We start from the raw sequence: 22,546 nt of genomic DNA, 5'->3' as shown, positions 1-22,546 counted from the left end.
CTCAATTGGAAATGCAGTTGAAGAATAAACGTGACTTTCTATACTTTAGGGTGGGGGTGATTTCCTCTCTGTCACGAAGACAGACAATTCATCGACCAGACACTCTGTAGAAGAGTGTCTGCATTTTTGTTTGTCAGCAACGGATTCAAACACCCAAGCAGAGATTTTCAAAGGAGAGTGCAATTACTAGCTTGACCCATAAACTCATTTAGACCAGACGTCTAGCCATCGATATGGGTTTATTGGACCACGTTTCTTCCTGCTTTAAAGCAATTATACGTACAGGTTTGACAATGAATTCGAAATCCGTGCAACACCTCTCACAATCGTAAAGACTTTATTACTATTTCCCCTCAACAATGCAGGCCTCTCATAAGTTTTAAGGGAAATCCACGCAAACCTTATGTAGCCTACAGAAATTAGACTAACGGAGTAACCATAACTTTATCGAGTCTCTTACGTAGCCTATGAATGATTAAACCCCATAATTTGTAGCAAATGTAAAAACCCAATGAAGTATGATCAAGTCTGTGTAAGAGAAGTTTACACATTATAATGGTTTCCAAATAGGCTAATGGCTATAATGGGGCTTTGATGTTCTCAAGCTATAAGAAATTGATATGTTATTTGGCTGTGTTTGGCGTCCGTATAAGGATGGGCGTAGGCTACATTTGCAGAAGGTCAAACACAATTTAAAAATATAAATATAATGTTTACATAGAAACCTAGCTCTATAGGTACCCCACTGGCTAATTTAACAGCAAATCTTACATTCAAACATGAAACATGAAATAGGAGCTACCTGACTCTCGGTTGTAAGTTAGTCGTAGTTGGAGCTATGCAAAATTTGAAGAGAAAACAAAAACAATGAATGTAACATTGAACAAGTAAAATTCAAATTATTTAACACAGGTTTAATCCCTGGTGGGCAGGTTATAACTACACAAGAATGTAACTTATCTCCGAAATACTTTGGATACCACCATTTGTTATTAAGACATGTCTGAGCTTTGAAAAATAGATTCCGGGCACGAGACGAGTTTTCTTTAGCCTAACTAATAGAGAAAGCTTGGAGTGTTTAAAAAAAAAGTTTTATTCTAATAATGCATCAAATAAGCTAGCACAACCTATGGAATCCATGGACTTTATTGATCCTTACTACCTCTTTCTCGGTTCATCTTCTTCATTTTCATTCTTCTGTTTTGAAACCAGATTTTGACCTGCCTCTCAGTTAAATTGAGAATTCGAGCAACTTCATAACGTCGGTCTCTTGTCAAATACATGTTGTAAAGAAATTCTTTTTCCAGTTCTAGTGTCTGATATTTTGTGTATGGACATCTCTTCTTCCTCGTAGAACGTGCATGAATCCAATTTGCAGCAGGGTTTTCTGAAAAAAAAAAAAAGACAACATAGTTATTTGCACTAAATGATGATGTTGTGACAATCATGATCAAAAACCTGGATAAAACTAGGCGAGGGCGTTAGTTTTAGCGTTAAATTATTTTGGCACATTTGTTTTAAATACCCAATTTATAGTCAAGGGTACTTTTTTTGGCCATCGGTATGAACCAGACACTTTTATAGGTTATAAAACCAAGAGTTTTACACACCCGGCTCGTACAGTTCTTAGAGGCTGTAAATCATGGGGCAATTTCGTTCACTTACTTGGGTCAAGTTGTTGTTGTTTGTCTTCTTTAGACTCACTGTGACTCGAAATATCACTGCCAATGCTCTCTTTGGCTACTTTTTCGGGACACTCGGATACTCCACACGCGTAATCAGAGGCAACAGTAGTTTCTCTTTCAAAAGTGGCAACCGCAGTCTCTGTCCTTTTCGGTGGTGAACTTTCGTTCTTTGTTGCATAATGTCGACTGTTGGAGTGAAAGCCTGGAAAAGAAACGTGGTTCGAAATCGGGTCTATCCAAGACCGAACATATCTGTTGTCCGACGCGGAGAGATGAGACTGGTGAACGTATGGATGGTATATCCCAGACACTGCACCGGAGGACTGCGGGTGAACTGAAGACCAGGACGACGGGAACACGGCAGTTTTAGGTGCAAAGCTACAGGATGAAAAATCTGCGTTGTCCCCTACACCTGATGGCCTTGAGGTCGCGGTGTGCGGACCCTGGACGAAGCGAGCACCGTACACATCCTCCGGTTCATGTCCCATTATAGAGTCTACATAATAGTTACTTAGTGTGCTACTAGTCGACATTTTGATCCCTTCGTAGTCATATAAAAGGTTACACTGTTACGGAAACCTTCCCCCTGAACAATCATAGTATTTTTGCTGGCCTCATCTACGGGGATTGGTTACATGAATCACGTGATCATATTTACCAATATACAGTGAGTAAATCAGTCCGCTTATAACGGTATGTTTTAATTTGTGTTTTCGTTTTCATTGATCCCAAAGGAACGAGTGATCGAGAGCATGATTGACAGAGTTTACATACTTTTTTGTAAGTAGCACTTTAAACATGAATATGGCTAGGGGTGTTGACGGACTACTTTTTTTCACGACAGATTAATACACACATTTATTTCACAACCACCACTCAGCACTGATGCAATGCCACATTATAGAGAATGTCTGTAAACTAATGTAAGATATCGTCGTAAGGTATGTCATACACGTGATGCTTGTAAAACATTTTATAGACTACTGAGCCCTCGTAAAATAAATGTAATAACATGTTGTAAAATAACTGGACACTATTTCCGCACCCATTCTCTATTTGTATTGTTAGTTTCATTCAGTGACAAGTCACTGTAGCTTGGCTTCTCTTTAAGTTAAATGTATAAAGCAAATACTGTTTGTTTATACCCCAATGATTGTATTTATTTAGTGCAGCCATAATTTCTTTATGTATCAATAAAAAGTTTATGAGGTGAGTTTGATTATAGTCTATATTGATGTTTTTTTTATATAACGGACTCTTGTAAAATGTAATCCTATCTGCAAATTGATGCCTAATGCACACTAAGAGCATTCGTTTGGGCAAAACATTAAGGAAAGAATGAAAAATTATGAAACACTTGACAACTTGACAACTTCATTTTCAATCGACAGTGAGATTGAAAATAAGTAGCAAGAAGAAACTGTTTCCAATTGCAGAAACAAGAATCGCCAGAAGTCAAACGTACGGTGGAATGTTCATGAATTTGTGCTTGAACATCATTGGGCTGTCTCGTCTACAAATAAGGCCTCAACCTCAAAATGGCTATGACTGATCTGGCTTTTCTGAGGATGCCTAAAGTAGGTTAGGCTATATCATTTTGATATGGTCAAGGAGGCATTTGCTAAGGAAACTTAGCAAAGATTTACTTTCTAATTTGAATGCGTATAGAGTGTGTGTGTGTAGTCCTGGGTGTGTGTGCGTGTGTTTGTATTTGTTAGTTTGATTAACTGACTGTTTATAAGAGATAATTTTGCAGGAATAGCCAATAGTCACGATTTCATGTCACTGGCAGGTCACTGTTAGTTGTGGGATGAAGATTTCGTAGCAGGAAGTCCGCCATGACTTTTGCCGCACTGCAGAGTTATAGGTTCACGTTGCAGGCCTGTGTTAACTGAAATTGTGCCACTGCATCAGCGCGCAAGCAACTATTTTAGGCTTCAAATTGAAGTTAATTAAATAACCCTCACTTATTGTTATTACTTACATTTTGTGACGTGTTTCTCTTTTGAGTACACATAGGCTATAATTGTATTGTATTGTACGACCTTATAATATAATATATAAGTGTAGGCTAACAAGAAGGCTAGTTATGCACAATAAAGGTCAGTAAGGTTTTTAAAATAATTTTAGACATGCCTATAGCCTAGATGTTAGCTAATTATTGAATAATGTAACCCTATAGCTTATTCAGACATCGTAGCCTATTTTGTATTTGAGAAGAAATTGAACGGTTAGCGTGTAGCCTATTTCAAGTTTGTTTTATAGTGCATTATCATTGCAGATATGACTTTAATTACAACAAACATTTTTAGCAGTGGGCTAGCTGTTCGCTGGGTGAAATTCATCCGTGTCTGTGCGCTTACACGAAAGGCCCAAATCCAGAGATATAGGCTACCTTTTTCCATAATAAATACGGCAAATTTGATAGGCAAACTGCAACAAGACAGAAAAGCATATAAAACATAATAGGCCTATACGTATAGTTGAACCATCAATTTATTGCAGAATACATGCCACAAACATGCAATAGATTTAAACACCAACATGTAAAACCACATTTAGGCTGGACAGAGACGAATACGATTACTATTGAGCAGTTGAGTCTACGCTCAATTCTGAACTAATGGTACACGATCAAATCACTCCTAGTAGACTAAATGTGCTTGTCTAACATGACTCTCCAAAAAAGTCGCTCTTGCGATGTGTTCCCAATCACAGAAAACTGTTCAAAATGGATGTGTATCATATTTCCAATAATTTAAGACTATAACCCTGCGATGTAACATAATTCAAAATACACAATTCGTCACCATGTAAATAAAAAGTAACGGTACAATCACAGTTTCGTTGGATAAAATAATGAATCTTGAGTCCAATCCCCCACAGCATCCCATCCCATGTAAAGAGGGAAGCAGAAATATACAATAGCACTGCCTTTCAAATATGCACTTTCACGAAAAGGTGAGATTTGAGGTAAGTTCCCGAATTCGATTTTCCCTACTCATTTTCTTCAGCTTCATCCTACGGTTTTGGAACCAAATCTTTACTTGTCTGTCGGTGAGGTTGACGCTTTTACTGATCTCTAGACGGCGCTCTCGAGTCAGGTACATGTTGAATAGAAACTCCTTTTCCAATTCTAGCGTCTGATACTTTGTGTAAGGACATCTTTTCTTCCTTCCACTTTTTGCTGTCAACCAATTGCTTGTTGGAGTATTAATCTTGGAATCTGTAATGAAAACAAAAGCAACATTTTAGCAACGTGGTATTCTTTTGAATTGATATTAACATGGATTCTTACATTGGAGCTCTTAAAGGGTTTAAAAGGGCATAATGATAGGTTACTTAAATGTTCCCAATACACCAAATAAATCAGTGTTGTAACTTAGTTGTACGGCTTGCAACCTATTCCTGGTATAAGTATTTGTTTTTTTCTTTCTTTAATAAAAAAAAAGACCAAACGACTGTAATTTAAACTTCCAAGCAGTTTTTATTGAAATTGAAAAACCTTCACATCAAATGAATGGATAAAATCAATAGATGCAATATTCAAACAATTGTTGAGGTAACAATTACGATTTTACAATTGTAGCTAAAGCTTGAAAGATGAATTGGATGGGAAGGTGTCAAACCACCAAACAATATAACGTTTCAAATAATAGCCTACAGCGGATTATTACAAGGCACAACCCTAGTATTACATTGTTTTATAAATAAAGAACAATAATAGGGCAACCACAAACAACAAACACTCGACTGTGTGATGCGGTCGCACCGTTTCCTGTAAAAGCAGTTACTGCAACCTGAGAAAGACTCTCATTAAACATTACGACTTTAGGGTTGTTTGTGTTTTATATTGGGTTTTATGATGCTGGAGCGTTCATATTACATCGCGATACGATTAAACCTTTTATTGTACCCACCTTTCGTCTCCTTCTGTGGCAACTCCGGGCTAGAGACTGACGCTTCAGTGGAGCAATTTTTCTCCTCCTGCACGATGGGCTTGGGATCTGGACTTTGCACTGGTGTGGGGGTTCTGCTGGTTTCCCGGATTTGCGGTACCTCGACTGTTTTCTTGTCCACTTCGACAAAGGAAGGTAGCTGCGATTTAGGAGTGACTCTGTTAAGCTGCATCAATGTCGTGTTTGGACTCGTCGTCTCGTGGCCATAGTCCTGGTGTTTTCCACTCGCATATGTTTGACTCAGTCTGAAATAGCCCGGAACAGGGATCTCAGGGCCATCAACTGCACACGATTCTGGGATTATATTAGAGTATGCGGGGACATCGGACGATCTGACCTTTGCTCTCTTGTCGGAATACATGCAGCAGTTACTCTCCTCCTTAATGTTTTGTGAAAATGTACAATTAGACAATTGGTTGGACTGTTGATCTATTCTGCAAGATCTCGGATCCGTCCAATTATCAATTTGAGGTATGTACGAATGGACATTCATGCCCATATTTTGATGGTTGACGTCCCCTCTTTTACCGAGAGACGGCAGGAGTCCACAGGTTTGCATTCCGTAAGTTCCCATTTCTACTCCGGACGGCATGTACATGTTGCTGTTGGAGTAAAAGCTGTCAGTCCTGCAAGCACCAATTAACGAATCAACTAGAAAAGTATTTGCCGCGGGAGAGCTGTTAGGAAAGGACATTTTGGATTAGTTTTAAAGACGAGAGAGATGTCCTTTGTAAACTGACATATCTAGCAAAACAATCTCCGTGTAACTCAGGATGCCTCTCTACCACATGACGAGCCCACCAATGAAATTTGAAAATGGCCTTGAGACGAAGCCTCCTCTCTCGCGGACGCACTGAGTCACACGATGCAGACGTGGTGAACAGCGACACCTAGAACACGGACTTGAAATTGGTTTGAACAGACTCACAAAGGACATTTCAAAAATGCACTTATTTTGCTTGGTAGAATGAATGAAGAAGTGCAAAAAAGAGCTATAGCCTAACATCAAAGAAACGACCTGAAATCGTCAGTTGCATTAAGCGTTAACGGTTTCTACTTAGGCTGTTGAAGAATATGAAAAACAAATTTCACTCAATTTAGGTTTTGGCCTATAAAAAACAGCTATTACTTATTATAAATAGTGATGCCTATAGCCATTAATATCAAGAACACAAAACGCAGTTAGTTATACTAAGGATTTCTCATAGGATAAAACAATTGCTCACACATGTACAATATCGTAGATATGCTTGAGAATTGGGAAGGATAGACAGTCCAGAAATTGTAGATTTGAATAAAGAACATTATTTTTACGCATTGGACCAACTTGAGTTCTCGGTTATGCACGCATAGGCTATTATTATTTAATTGTAGCCTACTACTGAGCCTGCGTGATGATATATACTACTAATGGGGTTCTACATGGAACACAAGGACGCAGTTGATAACCAATGCATGCACAATGTCCAGAAGTAATTAGGTCTAAATCAAAATTAATAATTACAGTTCAAATCTAGCCTTAATGAATGCGCTGAATACAGTAAGTAGCCTATTCTAGGCTTTTTATTTGTTGCCTTAATTAAGATTTCCAGTAGGCCTACTAGAACATGTGTATTTGATTTACTAATAACTGGTGCACAAAACAACGTTTAGGACACGACAGACAGAAAGTCAATAGCAATAGACAACGACCCATTTTCAGTATTAGCTCAAAACGCTATTATAATGACACTATACGCTTTATAAACTATTCAAATGATGTTTCCTTCTTTAAACAAACCTTACCGTCTCAAGGAGTATTATGCTCGAAATTAATAATGTTCTTCAAGATATAGTGTTGTAAAGAATAGCCTACTATTACTTTAAAACGTACACACACATGTCCAATTATACACAGAAATAGACTTATAGTGATGAAAGACGAGGGCCTTCTCTGGTAAAACATAGTGGGCTAAATTGTTAGATAGAATTTAAATGTAGAATAGATATTTATATTAATTTAAAACTTCAATATGAAGAAAAGCCTACAGGGTCTTAGTGACTGAATGAACTATTCTAGAACAATTTAAAAAGTAAAATGTTCAATTATTAATTGAGCTTACAACGTTTGTGGCAAACATCATAAACATAATCGACTTAGAGGTCTAAGAACAGGCCTATAGCCCAAAATTGTTATGCATTTATTTGTCGACCTATATTATCAAATGTTTATAACAGTTGCGATATTAAGGTCTAATATTGTGTTGAATTACCCAATTAATCTAGATAATCAAAGTTCCGGCTAACGGATGGAGCTTGATAACAAGCTGTTGATGACAGACCTATTGAATCACGTTAGGGACACTTAATTATACAAACAAATTAATATGTGCATTTACTTGTTAACAGACATTAGTACATCATAACATACCTTCAGACGAATGTATAGGTTAATTTAGGCAAACAGGCCTTGCGTAGCTGCTAAGCCTTGCTGTCCAATGCCATTAAAAAGTCCAAACCACGCTATAAAGGCTTTTGATATGCCACCAACAACTTGACTAGATTTAAGTTCGTTAATTTCTTCCAACCAAACAATATGATTCCAAACTATGATCTCAGCGTAATGTTGGTTATTTCTGGCACAAACTGACTTAACTGTCGCTGTAGGCTGGTCATTGACAATGTGTAGCCTGTTCACGCAGTAATGGAAAAGATTCTAAATATAGTACCTAATATAGCCTGCATTCTAATAATAGAAACGTTTACCCGAGGTTGTGAAAGCCTACTCGTTCAACTGACTTAAAAATAGTGTCACCAATTGATGAAAACTCCAGAGAACAAAGGCATTGTATGTAAACGTACTCAACTTTACATTTTCAATTGGACGACGACCAAAGCAGTGGATCAGTAGAACCTGGACATTTCCTCTAACATCTTTGGGGATTACAAACTAGTCAGGATAATTCAGACAACGACCTTTGTGTTTTCCTTACAGATGTAAACAGGACTGATTGGAGCTACACGTCTGCCCTCGTGTGGATAGAATGGAGAAGAACGAGCGTTACTCTACGTGTTGCCCGTCATTCGCCAAGCAAGAAATCCCAAAACAAAAATAATTGTACTATGTAACAAGATTATTTTTTACATTATAACGTTGTCGGAAAAATGTATCGGCCTCGGCTACTTAAATATGTCGAATTTGTTTGAATTGTTTTCATCCACAGATTAATTATGCCTATAATTGATTATTATGTTAGCCTACTTTCTCAACAACAAAACAAATACATTTAATAAATTAACCAAAACTGTCTATTGATTGTTTATTTATTGACTAATTTTAAATATCCAAAATACAATAGATATTCAGAAGGTTTCCCATTTGCCAGACTTCAAACGCATGTGTAAACAAACTAGACTGATTATCCACTCGGAAACGTATACAATGCATTGATAGATGGATTTAAAATGCCTAAACCAAATGATAAAAATACATATGTTGTAATCAATTTATAGTATTGAACTTCTCAAACTGAAGTCCCTGTTTTTATTGTGCATTTTTTCTTTCATCACCTTTACATTATAGCCTATTCTTTAATAGCCTACGAGACGTTACCCAGGTCAATTGACTTATTCTTGTATCCTTATATAGCATATACTACATTATACTAGTTATGATTAGAGTCTTGCTAAATATTTCAATAATGGGATGCAATTGACATGATCTGGTTGGTTTGTTAAGACAGAATGTAATTGATAGATTATACAGAGTATTTTACAGTGTGGCTAAAAGATACCAGGATACCTGTAACTGCAGTTTATAGGAAAGGAAATCTACACTATGTCAGTTGAACAGTCAATTTAGCTTAATCTCAACACGGTTTGTCTACAGCTACATGGTTTATCTATAGCTTTATACAGGCCTACAATAAAACCCCATGGTTCGCAGCCATTTTGAGAACCTATACTGCAGTGCAGATATCAGAAGGCTGTTGCGCATGCACACAACCACCAAGAGGCGCCTTTTGGGATATATTCATAAAGGTGAAAGGTGACGACCTTGGCAAAGGGAGAAGTTCAAATACAGATACAATTATATTTGAGTAAAATGAAAAAGAACAGATTAACTTAGTTGTAAGGTGTTCTTTAATTTGTAAACAAATGTATTCTTTATCTAACAATACACCCCGACTTATTAACACAAATAACTTGTAGGAGGCTATGCCGCCATAATGAATTGTGATTTAAAAATGATATGATGGTGTACATTTCATGCGTCTTTTGTTTAAGCATAGACTAGGGAAGCACTAAAAAAATTCGACTATTTTGGGGGGTAAAGAACTGCATTTGAAGTGGCCATGGGGTTCAGTCCAATAGCCCCCAATCGAGACATTTACAGCTCGTTTTTATTATACTGTCTAGACGGTTCAAGGTTTAGTAAACAGCCTTGTGTTAGACAACAGAAAGAAAATAAAAGATCCTCTAAACTTTGAAGTTGGGAGAATAAGGCGCTGCTATAGCAAATGATGAACACTTTACAAGAGCCCCACTGGTAAAGTTACACGCTATCCCCACTTTAGTTTTAATAAATAAACTACACAAAACACTAGACTCTGATAATAGCAAATATAGTATATCTAGTTATGTTGTATGTGTAGCCTATATAATTATTAATAGTTTTCCCACTTTTACTATTTAGCCAATTCGATGCGCCGGTGTGCGTAATTTGCTTAGGTTAGTAATTATTGAACGTTTAATACATATATTTTTCATGTGTACTTTATTGAGTACCACAATACACATCACATGCGTTTACTAAATGCATACACAAGTCTACTGTTATAAATTATATTACTATATGATTACTGTAATCAAGGTAGGACCTACGTATTTTTTATAAATGTCAAAGCATGTGTCGGAGAAGCCTCAACTCAAATAAATAAAGATACATCTAGATTACACTTATTTATAATAATAATAATAATACACTGTAGATTGGTAGATAATTTCGAGGACTCCTGACTGATCTGCCTTGACTGAATTGAATGATATTTCAAATAAGAGGATGTACGTAGCCTGTGTTCATTGAGGTAAGTGTGACATAAAGCCTTGCATAGATAGCTCCAGCCAGCAACAATGTTCAGTAGCCTGTAGCTGTGACGTATAGGCTATAGTTTTTTGTGTTGAATGAAAATGTGTCATTTGTTCAGGATGATATTTCACAGTCCAATTTACATGTGGACTCTCAGAATAGAGGGTTTCCTGTAAAGTACTGAAGCCGATCTCGGTTGAGCTTTTTCTCTTTCATTCTTCTATTTTGGAACCAAATCTTCACCTGGCGATCTGTTAGGTTTAACATCCTTGACAGCTGAAGTCGCTTCTCCTTGTTTATGTAGACATTGAAAAAGAATTCTCGTTCAAGTTCTCGGATCTGGTATTTGGAGTAGGGGCATCTCTTTTTTCTGGACTTTGTTGAACCTACAGAAGAAAGAGAATGTTTTTAGAGAGCAGTTCATACTAAAACAGCGTCGTCAGGTTTGAGGAAAAATATCAGGTTGGCAAACCAAAACATTGGCCTACATAAATACCCTGATGGTTGTGCGCGTGTACAAACACGCGCGTGCGCTGCCATACATACTCTTTGTATTCCAAACCCACGTAGGAACACACACACAAATATCCCCCCGTCATACACACACAGGCACAACATGCAATGTTTGAAGTTCGCCATTAGCTTTTAAGGATGTAAAACTATAGCTGTTATTTGTGACAAAATGTAGGCCCCTATACATCATGCAAGGCCTACAACTGCATAAATACATATGACAATAGAAAAACTACCATAGACGTCGAGGATCTGAACGCCTGCTACTGGGGACTAGGCTATAACCATGTATATCTGTTTGGGTAATACATGAACAAATGCATTGCTGTGTACATTAGGAATATAATATTCCATTATCATACTCTAGTTAAGGCGAGTACCTCACTTACAACTCAACTGTTTTCCAATCGTAAATATCTTTACAACCATAAAGTAAATCTTATTGGGATATAAAAGCTTTTGTACCCTTATAAAGCGGCACATAAACCCGGACCGACAAAGTGGACGTTCCATAACCCCATATGCTTGTACCTACTTGGTCCGTTGCTCTTGTCCCCCGCGCAGTTTGATATCGAAGAGTCCTCGTCTGTGTTCTCAGCTGGGTCTACAGACTGTTCTAGTATATCTGGAGTCTCTTTATTGCACGCAGATTCTCCGGAGGCATTGTCTGTCTTTTGTTTTGAATGGTCAGGGTTGGCTTTCTCAGAGCTAACAGTCTCGAAAAACTGGTCGAACCCCTGAGGCAGAACTCCATTTCGGCCAACATTAGTGAAGAAATTGCAGGGCGAGTTCGTCCCCCCACGGTGGCCGAACAAGGAATCATTTTTGAATATCATTTCCGCCCGGTTTGATGACTGAATTAAGTCTCGATGCATTATCTCATCCGTTGAGTAGTAAGAAGCGTAATTACCCCTGTAATGCCATTTGCTTGGGTGATCCAGTCCATAGTCCCTGAAAGCCACATCCCGAACAGGTTGGACTTGAGCTATGTTTGAAGAATAGGGAAAATTGATTTGACACGATGTAGTCTGTGGTAAAAAGGAGGAGACAGATGAAAAATCTGGCGCCGAAACGTAATATGTACAACTTGGTAAATACATATTTGACGCACAGTTGCTGCGCTCATCGTACTCCGTCATCTCTCGCCTTCCTTTGCAATAGCGAAGAAGAATTGGCAGCTTGAGTGTGTTAAACTTTGTCCATCTATTGCACCATAGGCGTGTGGAAAGGACCCGCGAGGGAGAAAAAATCGGAAACGTGGGCTGACGTGCAATTCATCTTGATCGATTCTTGAGGTAATTGTGTCATGTGATCCGGTAAAGGAATTACCATACATCAATATCATTCATTAAAAACTGTCTCGAGCAACTCATGTGGGCGCACACGGCAGTTCATTGGTTGCCTGGGTTTAGTTAGTAACTCCTATGTAAATCTGTCTGCTTGCCCTATGCTGCTCTCGAAAAATACATTAGTAGATACCTTTTTCAGCAAAATAAGTCAAACCAGAGGCACACATAAACCTCTCATCTATCAAGTATTCTACGTGGAACATAATCTGCATCAAAAAAATTATAACCGCCCACATATTTAACCCTTGGTCTGTGTGCTATTTTAAAACAGTGCCAATTACGCATTCATTTTAGTTTGATATCTATTCACATTCACACGTTGCACTAAAACTCTGAATATTATTCCCACGTATTATTGCGTAGAGGAACAAGGAATCTCAATCAACCATTTTTATACATATATGCAACCAGATATAGCAGATACAGGCTAAAATCAGTCACTGGTGGCACGTAATCTTTTCGCAGGGGAATTGGCTAAATTGGCTAACCATCTCAACAACACATCAACACGATCATGTTTATAGGGTTATATTCATGTTATACTTGGTTTTAAATCCTGAATAGGCTACAAGAGATAAAAAATCTTCATAAAACACGTTGATGGCCATACCCTACATGTTAAACTGCTCTGGCCTACACAGATGCAAAATAAAGAACGTAAAGGTCAAAAGCAACGAAAAATAGGATACCAAATCAAACACACTAGAGGGGTCAACGACTGAAGGAATACATCAGTAGTCTTAGTCTATTTAAAATGTTAGTACTTGCACTATATGCTATAGGTCTGCCTACACAAAGGAAGAGCTACGGTCCAAATCGATTCTTTTGGAAACATTGCTTACATCTTCAAGTGTTTCAATAAGCTACATTTTTTACTTGACTCTAATAGCGATTGGGACGCTACGCGAATAGTACGTTTAGGCCTTTAGGCTCATAACTTTGTTTTGCATTTTTTTAAACAGAAGTCTAGTCTTTAAAACACATAAAAAAGGAAAAAGTCCTCCTTACCTTATTTGTCAATTTTAGAGACGCAATCCAGTAATGGTAATAGTTATTTTGGAAATGTATGTAAGCATTTTTTTAAAGGACAGAAAAAATAAGAATGATCCATTGTATGATGGATTGAAAGTGTGTTCTGCATTGCCAAGTACAAAACAGCCGTGCTGGCTTTGAACGTCTGCCGTCTGAGACCAGTGCACCAAGCAATCCCAATAACCGTCGACACTCAAATCATTTTATTACACAGACAAAAGGAAGCGTTCTAGTTTAAGTGTATGGAGTAACTCAGCAGGAAAAGAACTGGTGATGGGGCGAGAAGATTACTTTGTTGCTGTTGTTGAAAGCGTCTGGGTTTCAGGTCTTTAAGTTTTCAGCGTTGTTGAAGTTGGAAGAGATATTTGAAATATAAAACTTTATGCGCATTAATGTACAAATAAGGGTCAACGTGTGGGAAAGTGAGAGAAAGTAGGACCAAAGGTAGGCTGGACCGTTAGAATACATTTAAACCTATCTTGGAACGAACATCTATCTTCCGCCTTCCTTCAGTCTACTCTGTCTACTTCTGTCAACAATAAACGGTAAACATGAAGGCTATTTTTTTTTTTAAGATAAAGCCACTTTTCAGTTAACTGTAGGCTAAATACATTAAAGTACTGTTAACAAACAGTCAACAGAAGAACAAGATGTGCTTACAGTGTAAAAAACAAAACAGAAACTAATAAATACACACTCGTGATTAATTTTGCCTGTATATTTTTTCTACAATTAGGCTATTGCATGTATTTAAAATGTCTTAAATTTACTACTGGACATAAGACCATGTCAGACGAGGGCTACGATGCTTAAAGTAGACCTATATGATTCTTCTTCAGTGAGAAGGAGAAGGTGAAAACAAGTGAATGATTAACAAAGAGAAGAGGCTGAAATGCAGTAAACAATGTTATATATTTTACAATGATTGAAAAAACTCGTAAACTGCAGCTGTATTGATAATGTTTTGTGAATTGCATGATCTAAATTCGCATAGGCTATTTACTATGGGTCGGAAATACATTTGCATAATTTTAGCGTCAGAAGCAGAGGTTTAAGAGTGAGACCAAAATGAGTAGCTTAAGCATCAACACTGAGGAAGTGAGCGAGTAGTGACATGTTTTCAACTCCGCCTCAAGTTCCCCTGAATGTGTCACGAAATAGGTTTAACTCCTTGCTAAATACGTCCTTGGATATAGATAAACAGACCACTGTTCATGTTTATAAATGCAAGATTAGACACTAACTTGACCTTAACTTTGTTTTGACGCCCCCGGTATCAGAGGAACGCAAGCTGACGTTGCATATAGGCCTAAGCTATCCTTAAGATCTCGTAGTGGAAAAACTACTTTGAGCGCCCCCGAAATGGGGTACAGATAATAAACACATAGCCTACTCTTGAAATGATACTTATTCGACATAATTTGACAAGGTCATTCCTTGCATTAAAACACAGATCTACATAGATATGTAGTCTCAAATCCCAATTATATATTTTTTATTAAACAGATAGGCCTACTCATGAATTAAACAGCCTACATTTCAACCAATTTTGAAGATTCTGAAATAGCATTCACTTAGGGTCTGATTAATTTACATTGTAGGCCTACAACTCCATGCTAATCCCGTGACAGTATAGGACAATTACTTACTTACCCATTGTTTCTATGGGAAACGTAAAACATTTAAATAAGGAACCGTCCCAGGTTCCTCAGCTAAATCCGTAAAATATTACTGCTTCTATAAAAATGTAAGGGAAACGTCAATGTGTCTATTTAGAATCCCAAACCATATTTAAACCGCGCGTAAAGATAGGCTAAATCGCGTCAGATGGTTCGAACCAAGTCTACATGTGAGTGCTCACTATATGTTTATCACTGGACAGGAATGTTCATTTTGTCAGTACCACTGTACCAGCACAGATTTAGCCTATTGCGCATCTGAAACGTTAAGGTAATGCTATAGGGTTACTCTTATTGAGATTATCAGTCCCCACTGGCCTCTTTTGCAGCATTAAGTGTTAATGTAAGAAATATCTCTCAGTCTCTCTGGGTTCACTTTGCTATCATGTTTCATCAGCGTTAGGCTCACATTGGAGCTCACCTAATGTGCAACCCAAGTAAGAGGAGAAACTTTAGTCGTTCAATTCACTTAATGAAAGACAGTGATAATGCCGAAGACGAGTTTATTGTACTGAACTATAGCAGTCATGCAGTTGACACACCAATTAAATGAACATTTCTCACAGTTCTAAATTCCACAGCTAAATACGAACTTGAGCTTGGAAGAGTTATTCATGGTTAACCTACAAACAGTAGCACACAGTCCGGTCCACGTCAACATGAAAGGCAGACAAACATTTCCACCCTAGATAGGCTATGTTTACTTTCTCCATAACATATACTTATGCACTCATAAATAACATTTATTTTGATACATTTGACGAGAAATAAACACATCGTCAATCCAAAATACTGAATCGTTACACACAATATAATGTGCGACAGCCTACGCATATTCCGTCATCGTAGTCTTTTACTGGATCTTTGTCAACAATAACGATATTGAATGAGCATGCTTTCCAAAACAAAACAAATACACAAATGTTCAATGATTTCTTTCAAAACACGACTCAGATGCACAGGCTATCAATGAGAAATAATGCATCGCTTGTGACAATTTGCATGCTAAAATACACACGAAACCGTTTTAATTTACAACATTAGGGGGTCGTATGATAATAACTTTTTTTTTAAGCTTACTATATATGTTATCAAACCATATGTATATTGCCAAGGTCAATATATGAACACAGTTTTGAAATGGCTGTGGTTGCCTGGGCCCTGGGCCTTAGGAGGTCACGATCAAGCACATGACTATCCATACATAGAGAATGCGTGCTCGCGCATCATCAGTCTTTTCTTCTTCATTCTGCGGTTCTGGAACCAGATTTTGACTTGTTGATCACTTAAGTCCAGTCTATCGGAAAGTTCCTTCCTTTTCTGTCTGTTTATGAATTCGTTCATCATGAATTCATTCTCAAGTTCAGCGAGCTGTGGTTTAGTATATGGCTTTCTCTTCTTTCTGGGTTTCACTTGTGATGAACACCAGGGTGCACCTGGAAAACAAATAGGTAGAAACACGTTGGCAATTACATTAAAAGCAGTCTAGAAAGAAACATGGAACACAGCTCTGAATGCAGACAACAATCGGGAGGCCGATCAGTTAGCTCAACAACCAATTGTCAACCAACAGTTGTGAGATCTACTCACCATCCGAACAGGACGCGCGGGAACATGCATTATTTGCAGATGGTTGCGTTGGAGTATTTGTATGGACCGATTGCTTAAAGGCAGTAACTCCCTGATTTGTGGAATTTAGATGGATTGGTGGTGCAGAATTATGGGACTGTCGGTCCAAGTTTGCGTACTCGTATTTCGAGTTACGCGAACTGATCACTCCATGTTCACCAGCAAAAAACGCTTGTTTGCCAGATTCCTCTGGCTTGTGGTTTACGTCCTGAAAATAATATTTACTTGACTCGTCCACTGGTCCCTTGTTGTGGTTGTTTGGATTAGTATTCACAGACACTGAATTGTGTAGAAACGGCGAAGAGTAGCCACTGAAGGCACGGCTTTGTGGTGGAGATGTGCACGAACTTGGAGAAGTCCACGGGAGCGTGCACACCTCCCTCCTGTTATAGGAGAGCTGATGAAGAGCGGGATGATGGGCTCCATTGCCCCGCAAGTTTGTGAAATATAAAGACTCCGGGGTAGGAAAATTCAAAAGAGAACCTACATAGCCAGAATTTAGAGGATTTCGCTCACACATTTCCATTGAGCTCTCTCAAACGCTTCTTACACCCCTTTTAGCTACTCCTAAAGAATAAAGGGAAGCTAATTGTTGATTGGCTAAGGAGGCATCACGTGATATGCAAACCATGTTGTTTAGTCCTACCCTTGCTCTTAATAAGGGAAGGCATGCTATTCTGCAAGGGAAGGCCCAATAAGCTTATAATCAAAGAAAAATATTTGTTTATATTTTTTATAATAATTCCCTTATTTAGAAACCAATATGTGCACACCAAATTTCCTGCACACCAACCTGCCTATGTGTAGGAAATCATGATGTGATGCAAACAAAATGGATGAAATAAAATGCATATATACTTCTTACTATTAAATGTAGTTAAATGTCCTTTAATGTGTGTGGGTGACAATAAGTACGTTGATCTAATTGTTCAAAATCGGTTTAAAATCAACATCAATATGATTATGTGTGTGAGCGTGGACGGTAGGTAAAGTTGACAATTGGAACCGTTGCAACGTCTTTCTATCCATAATTACATCATTTGTATCATTGTTTTTTGTTATGTATATGACCTCAGTCGCGTGGTATGTGTCATTGCTGTGAATATTTAGGAAAATACGTAGACTGTATGATCTTTCAACAGCTAGGCCAATACCAACGCAACTCGTGGAATAGTGGCAAGAACAAACATTAGGGACAATACTTTCTGGATTTACCCAAACATATTTTAGTGATATTGTAAAAATTATTAACATTAGTCACTAATTGTAGTGGGATAAATGTATTATATTACAATATATTTGGTGATACATGTTGATAATACGTGCTAAACTTAACATGAATAAAATCACCTACTTTGTTGACAAAATAGCGATATTTTGACTAGAGCCTATAGGCCTAGTTTAAGTGACATTTTAGTTTTTAAACTAAATAGTATTTAACTTATTAGAAATGCATTAAATATGATAAGGACGCAAACTTGTGTCAATTTGTTAAATTGTTCTACAAAACATTGAAATAAAAGACACATCTTTGAACAATTATGTGAAAATAAAAACAAAATTTTAAATGTTTTTTAGGCAATGTTTTTGCAAAACACAGTAACAGAATGCTCAACTAGAATTAGATGAATAGCAAGGTATTAAGTATAAACACAATTGAAATTAATGTGCCTTTGTTACAATTGATTAAATAAAATGTACATCCCAATAATATCCGTAAATTAGTCAGGACAATATTGTAATTTGTCAGTGGCTAGATTGAGACTAGACCTTTCACTAACTCATTTAGTAAAAGAGAAATTGCTTAGGCTTAGCCCTGGATCTACAATAAGCAATTCTCCCATCACATCTATTCCTCTACAAAGTGACATAAACCTGTATCTTTCATGTTGAAACATGGAAATACCCCTATATTCATCTATTTTCATTGGTAAACCACGCAGTGAGGACCACCAGGCGACACTGACAACTTCGTCCGAAAGACAAGATTTCTGAATGCTATGGCCTGATTTTACGAGACTTGTAAATGCAAATGTATCAACAAAAGTCTTTGTAAACCACCAATACATAGAAAAGAATGTACAAAATGTCTAAGCTATTGCAGGGTTGGAAATACATGTTTTTTTACGCATAGAAACATGCGTTAATCGTAGTTCAAGGTCAAAGTCCAGAGAGCTCAGATTAAGCAAAAACAAGTCCAAGTGCACGCTATCTAGTGACAGAAGAAACAGTCCCTCAAGTCGCCATTTTTGAAGACGAGCTGTCTTGAGTTCAGGGAACCTTCGGTCAAAGGAAAACATCAATTTGAGCTATAACTATTGCGTAAAAGGCATGTTTTTAAGTATCAAAATGTAGCCTATTGTTTTCTGTGAGTTTTGTATGACGTTTTGTTGGCCTATCGGTTTAAATTAATAAAGCTGCAGCTTTCACATCATAACATCCATTGCGTGACAACTAGTTATGATGACACATTATTTTACTGAAATGTTACTACCAATACATTAATTTACAAATTTCAACAGAAAGTTAACAGACTGAGTTGTTGCGTGTTGAGTCCAGCAGATGGCGAAACAAGTCTATAGAAATGTTATAATGGGTGGGCCAATCTCATGAAGAGCCTATGTATAAGACAAAATAGGCCAAATGTAAGCCAATCATGTGTAAGCAAATAAAGTAATTATATTACTTCCGATGACTAGCATGTGTTATATTGCTGAATGATTATTTAGCAGAGCAATGGGTGGTTTTAAGTCGTAAACTCCTCAAATGGGACACATTTCCTGACTTTTCTACGACTGAACTGCGTCATGATTTGCTATTTTTCTTGAGAGGGCATTCATGATAAAACTATAAAAACTATATGTTTTTGTGCGTCTTAAAGACAGCAAAGGTTTTGCAATCAAATGAGTTTATGTGACCTGCAGTTGGGGGCGCGCATATTGCCCCGGCATCTTCCGTGTTTGAAATTGAAATACTCTCACAACCAACAATGAAAACCACTGTCACAAAGTGGACAACAATAATTATTCATATGTATTTTATTTGAATAATTCTGCATGGTATAAGCTACCGATATCTCAGTCTCTGGCAATGAAACCAACGCAATGCACATTCAAAGAGTGCAATTCTATACTTAATCAATACACATTACAAGAGTACATCTGTCATAAGAATATATAACACTCGAGTCATACTTTCTGAAGACAACCTGTGGATACATATGAACTTGAAAATCAACTTCCAAAGATGATTCTAAGCTTGATGAGTGAATTCACTCATCAAGCTAGGCCTATGGGCTCTTTCCTACCCGCGGAATATCCACAACCAAAACAATCATTAACGTTAGTCTTACAACATTTCAACATAGGCTATATAACATATGTTACTCTGACTTGGCACACTTTAAAAAAACAGCAGCTTGTTGATGATTACATTTAGGAAGAAAAAAAACGACAGAACGATTTACAAGAAAACGGGTATAGAAAGCTACCTGAGGTCATTCAGTTTTCAACATAACCCTCGGTACATATCAAGAACAAGTTTCGTCGCCTTTAATTTCAGAAATGACCTTCTTATCTTTGACGCGGCGATTTTGAAACCATATAGTTACTTGTCGCTCGGACAGACTGGTGGAGAAAGCTATACGTCGCCTCTTGTCCTTGGTAATAAACTTGCTAATGGTATATTCTCGTTCAAGTTCCTTGAGCTGCGGCTTTGTGTAGGGCACCCGTTTCTTTCTTCCACGTCGGTAAAAAGTCGTGACATCTGGCTGCTTCATTACTGCTTCCTCTACAGACGTGCAGATAAACAAGAGGCGTTGGGAGGAAAATGAGTTAAGAAGAGTACAACTTTATTTCACTTTATATGATATGATTCTGCACTATAAGTGTGCGTAAATATGGAGACCTACGTATAAGTAACCTATAGGCTATCTAGTAGTATTACGTTTGAGTAGCCTATCCAAACATCGATCGGATTATCCACTACACCGGATCTATTTTTCCAGATGAGCAATTACACTGGATTTCTTCTCCAACCGGGCAACATGACGCTTCACACAAATGTCCTTTTCGCCCGAGGAAAGCATCATGTTAACATTCAACAACTGTAGCATTATACCTGGGATGGATGGGATCCACAACTGAGAGCTCTGGGACTGATCCCTATAATGATACACTGAGTTGCTACAAACAGGCCAGTCCCGGGGCATCGGATCTTCCATGGGTAAAATATCATGCATCGGATCTCTGCCAACAACAGGTATGTCTATATACCGAGCGTTCCTGGAATAAGAGTCCGTGTAGCCTTCATAGACCCGTAAGTCTTTGATCCTTGACGTTATTGCACTGCAGTGTAAATTGTGACTAATGAGTCCTGAAAAAGGTATATTTTGTTTTACAGAGCCTCCAGAAACCGACGTAGAGGACGTCAGTGCACCTTGCTGAAATGCATGACTGTCTGGGAGTGTGCAACCAAAACAACTTCTCCCAAACCTACAGTCAAATGGTGGAGGTGCATGTCTTGATGCTGTAGAGAGTACTGTATAAGATTTACAAGATTCTGTCCAATGAGCGCTTAGTTTGTTTTCTGTAAATGCTGCCGCAGGTCGTTCGAGGGTAGAGGAATGATAACTGCAATGAATATAATCGCCCAAGCCCTCCATTTTCACTTAATGGTCAAAATGTTAAATCCTTTTGATGACAATTTCAAGTAGTCCTCCCAGATCGAAAACACACGAAACACAGTATGTTGCCTTGCATGCTACGACAGCAAACCCACACTGAAGTCAAATGGTTTATTTTTGCTTGACAGATTACAGAAGTGACAATGAAAATGTGGTTGGCCGGTTTTTTCACGTGACATGCAAATATAATATATAGGCCTATGGCTAATGACCGAGACAAGCCTGGGAGAAAGTTAGATTATCGTACACAACCTGCCTCATAATTTCGTGAAACTTGTTGTTGTAGCCAAATCTTTATTAATAAACGTTTCTAGTACCATAGTGTTGAAAGGATGATATTTAATTAATCGATATTTTGTACAACGTTTTTTATTTGTGAGCTTTGTTCAGAATAATGTGTGGATGCCACGTAAGGGCATGTTTAGTTTACATGCGAATAAGATACATGTAGGCATATAAGGCGTTAAATGTGATAGGGATAGGTTCAATAGACTAAAAGTTTCCATAACGTGTGAATGAGTCGTACCTCTAACGTCCTAAACAGACTGTAACATTCAGTACCTCTGTATGACCTTGGGGAACGTTACAAATGTCTTAGGTACATTTCCTGGGTATCATGACACTATATGAAAACGTTATATTAGGGCATCCTCATAACGTAATTTACAGTACCAATGGGGTATTTAATCGTGTACGTCCAGGCAAGGTTTATAACTTTCCTAAATAATGTCCTTAGGACATTCAGAGGCCACCATAATGCTACGTCCTGAATAAACCTACCTGTGCTTATTTATCTCTCATATTAACTTTCCAAAGTTGCATCTTTTTTAATCCTTATTGTGTTTGCTCACAAACTTTAGTCAGTTGACACCACATTTACGTTATTACGACTTTGTATCTAAAATGGCATTGACGTCATGTTCTGGTACGTAATTTTGTTAGCTGGGT

General features: G+C 37.7%; 5 protein-coding genes across 5 annotated transcripts; all 5 read right to left on the bottom strand.

Annotated features, from left to right (window-relative positions):
• Window positions 1-320: 320 nt before the first annotated feature.
• Window positions 321-2,270, bottom strand: hoxd9a (homeobox D9a). The gene is made up of 2 exons (XM_062457927.1): window positions 1,666-2,270; window positions 321-1,387 (listed from the first exon to the last, which is right to left on the bottom strand). Exons 1-2 carry the CDS (start codon window positions 2,216-2,218, stop codon window positions 1,146-1,148), a joined length of 795 nt encoding a protein of 264 aa, XP_062313911.1. The 5' UTR covers window positions 2,219-2,270; the 3' UTR covers window positions 321-1,145.
• Window positions 2,271-4,180: 1,910 nt separating this feature from the next.
• Window positions 4,181-8,008, bottom strand: hoxd10a (homeobox D10a). The gene is made up of 2 exons (XM_062457918.1): window positions 5,606-8,008; window positions 4,181-4,911 (listed from the first exon to the last, which is right to left on the bottom strand). Exons 1-2 carry the CDS (start codon window positions 6,336-6,338, stop codon window positions 4,637-4,639), a joined length of 1,008 nt encoding a protein of 335 aa, XP_062313902.1. The 5' UTR covers window positions 6,339-8,008; the 3' UTR covers window positions 4,181-4,636.
• Window positions 8,009-10,399: 2,391 nt separating this feature from the next.
• hoxd11a (homeobox D11a) lies at window positions 10,400-12,394 on the bottom strand. The gene is made up of 2 exons (XM_062457923.1): window positions 11,761-12,394; window positions 10,400-11,098 (listed from the first exon to the last, which is right to left on the bottom strand). Exons 1-2 carry the CDS (start codon window positions 12,362-12,364, stop codon window positions 10,866-10,868), a joined length of 837 nt encoding a protein of 278 aa, XP_062313907.1. The 5' UTR covers window positions 12,365-12,394; the 3' UTR covers window positions 10,400-10,865.
• Window positions 12,395-15,782: 3,388 nt separating this feature from the next.
• Window positions 15,783-17,440, bottom strand: hoxd12a (homeobox D12a). The gene is made up of 2 exons (XM_062457925.1): window positions 16,876-17,440; window positions 15,783-16,721 (listed from the first exon to the last, which is right to left on the bottom strand). Exons 1-2 carry the CDS (start codon window positions 17,438-17,440, stop codon window positions 16,480-16,482), a joined length of 807 nt encoding a protein of 268 aa, XP_062313909.1. The 3' UTR covers window positions 15,783-16,479.
• Window positions 17,441-20,443: 3,003 nt separating this feature from the next.
• On the bottom strand, window positions 20,444-21,859 carry hoxd13a (homeobox D13a). Its single transcript, XM_062458037.1, has 3 exons — window positions 21,846-21,859; window positions 21,034-21,260; window positions 20,444-20,679 (listed from the first exon to the last, which is right to left on the bottom strand). The coding sequence occupies exons 1-3, from the start codon at window positions 21,857-21,859 to the stop codon at window positions 20,444-20,446; spliced, it is 477 nt and encodes a 158-aa protein (XP_062314021.1).
• Between the last annotated feature and the right edge of the window lie 687 nt (window positions 21,860-22,546).

Source organism: Osmerus eperlanus, chromosome 3 (assembly GCF_963692335.1).
Source record: "Osmerus eperlanus chromosome 3, fOsmEpe2.1, whole genome shotgun sequence".
NCBI lineage: Eukaryota > Metazoa > Chordata > Actinopteri > Osmeriformes > Osmeridae > Osmerus > Osmerus eperlanus.
The sequence above is the reverse complement of the archived record's forward strand: the minus strand, read 5'-3'. Positions and strand labels throughout refer to the sequence as shown.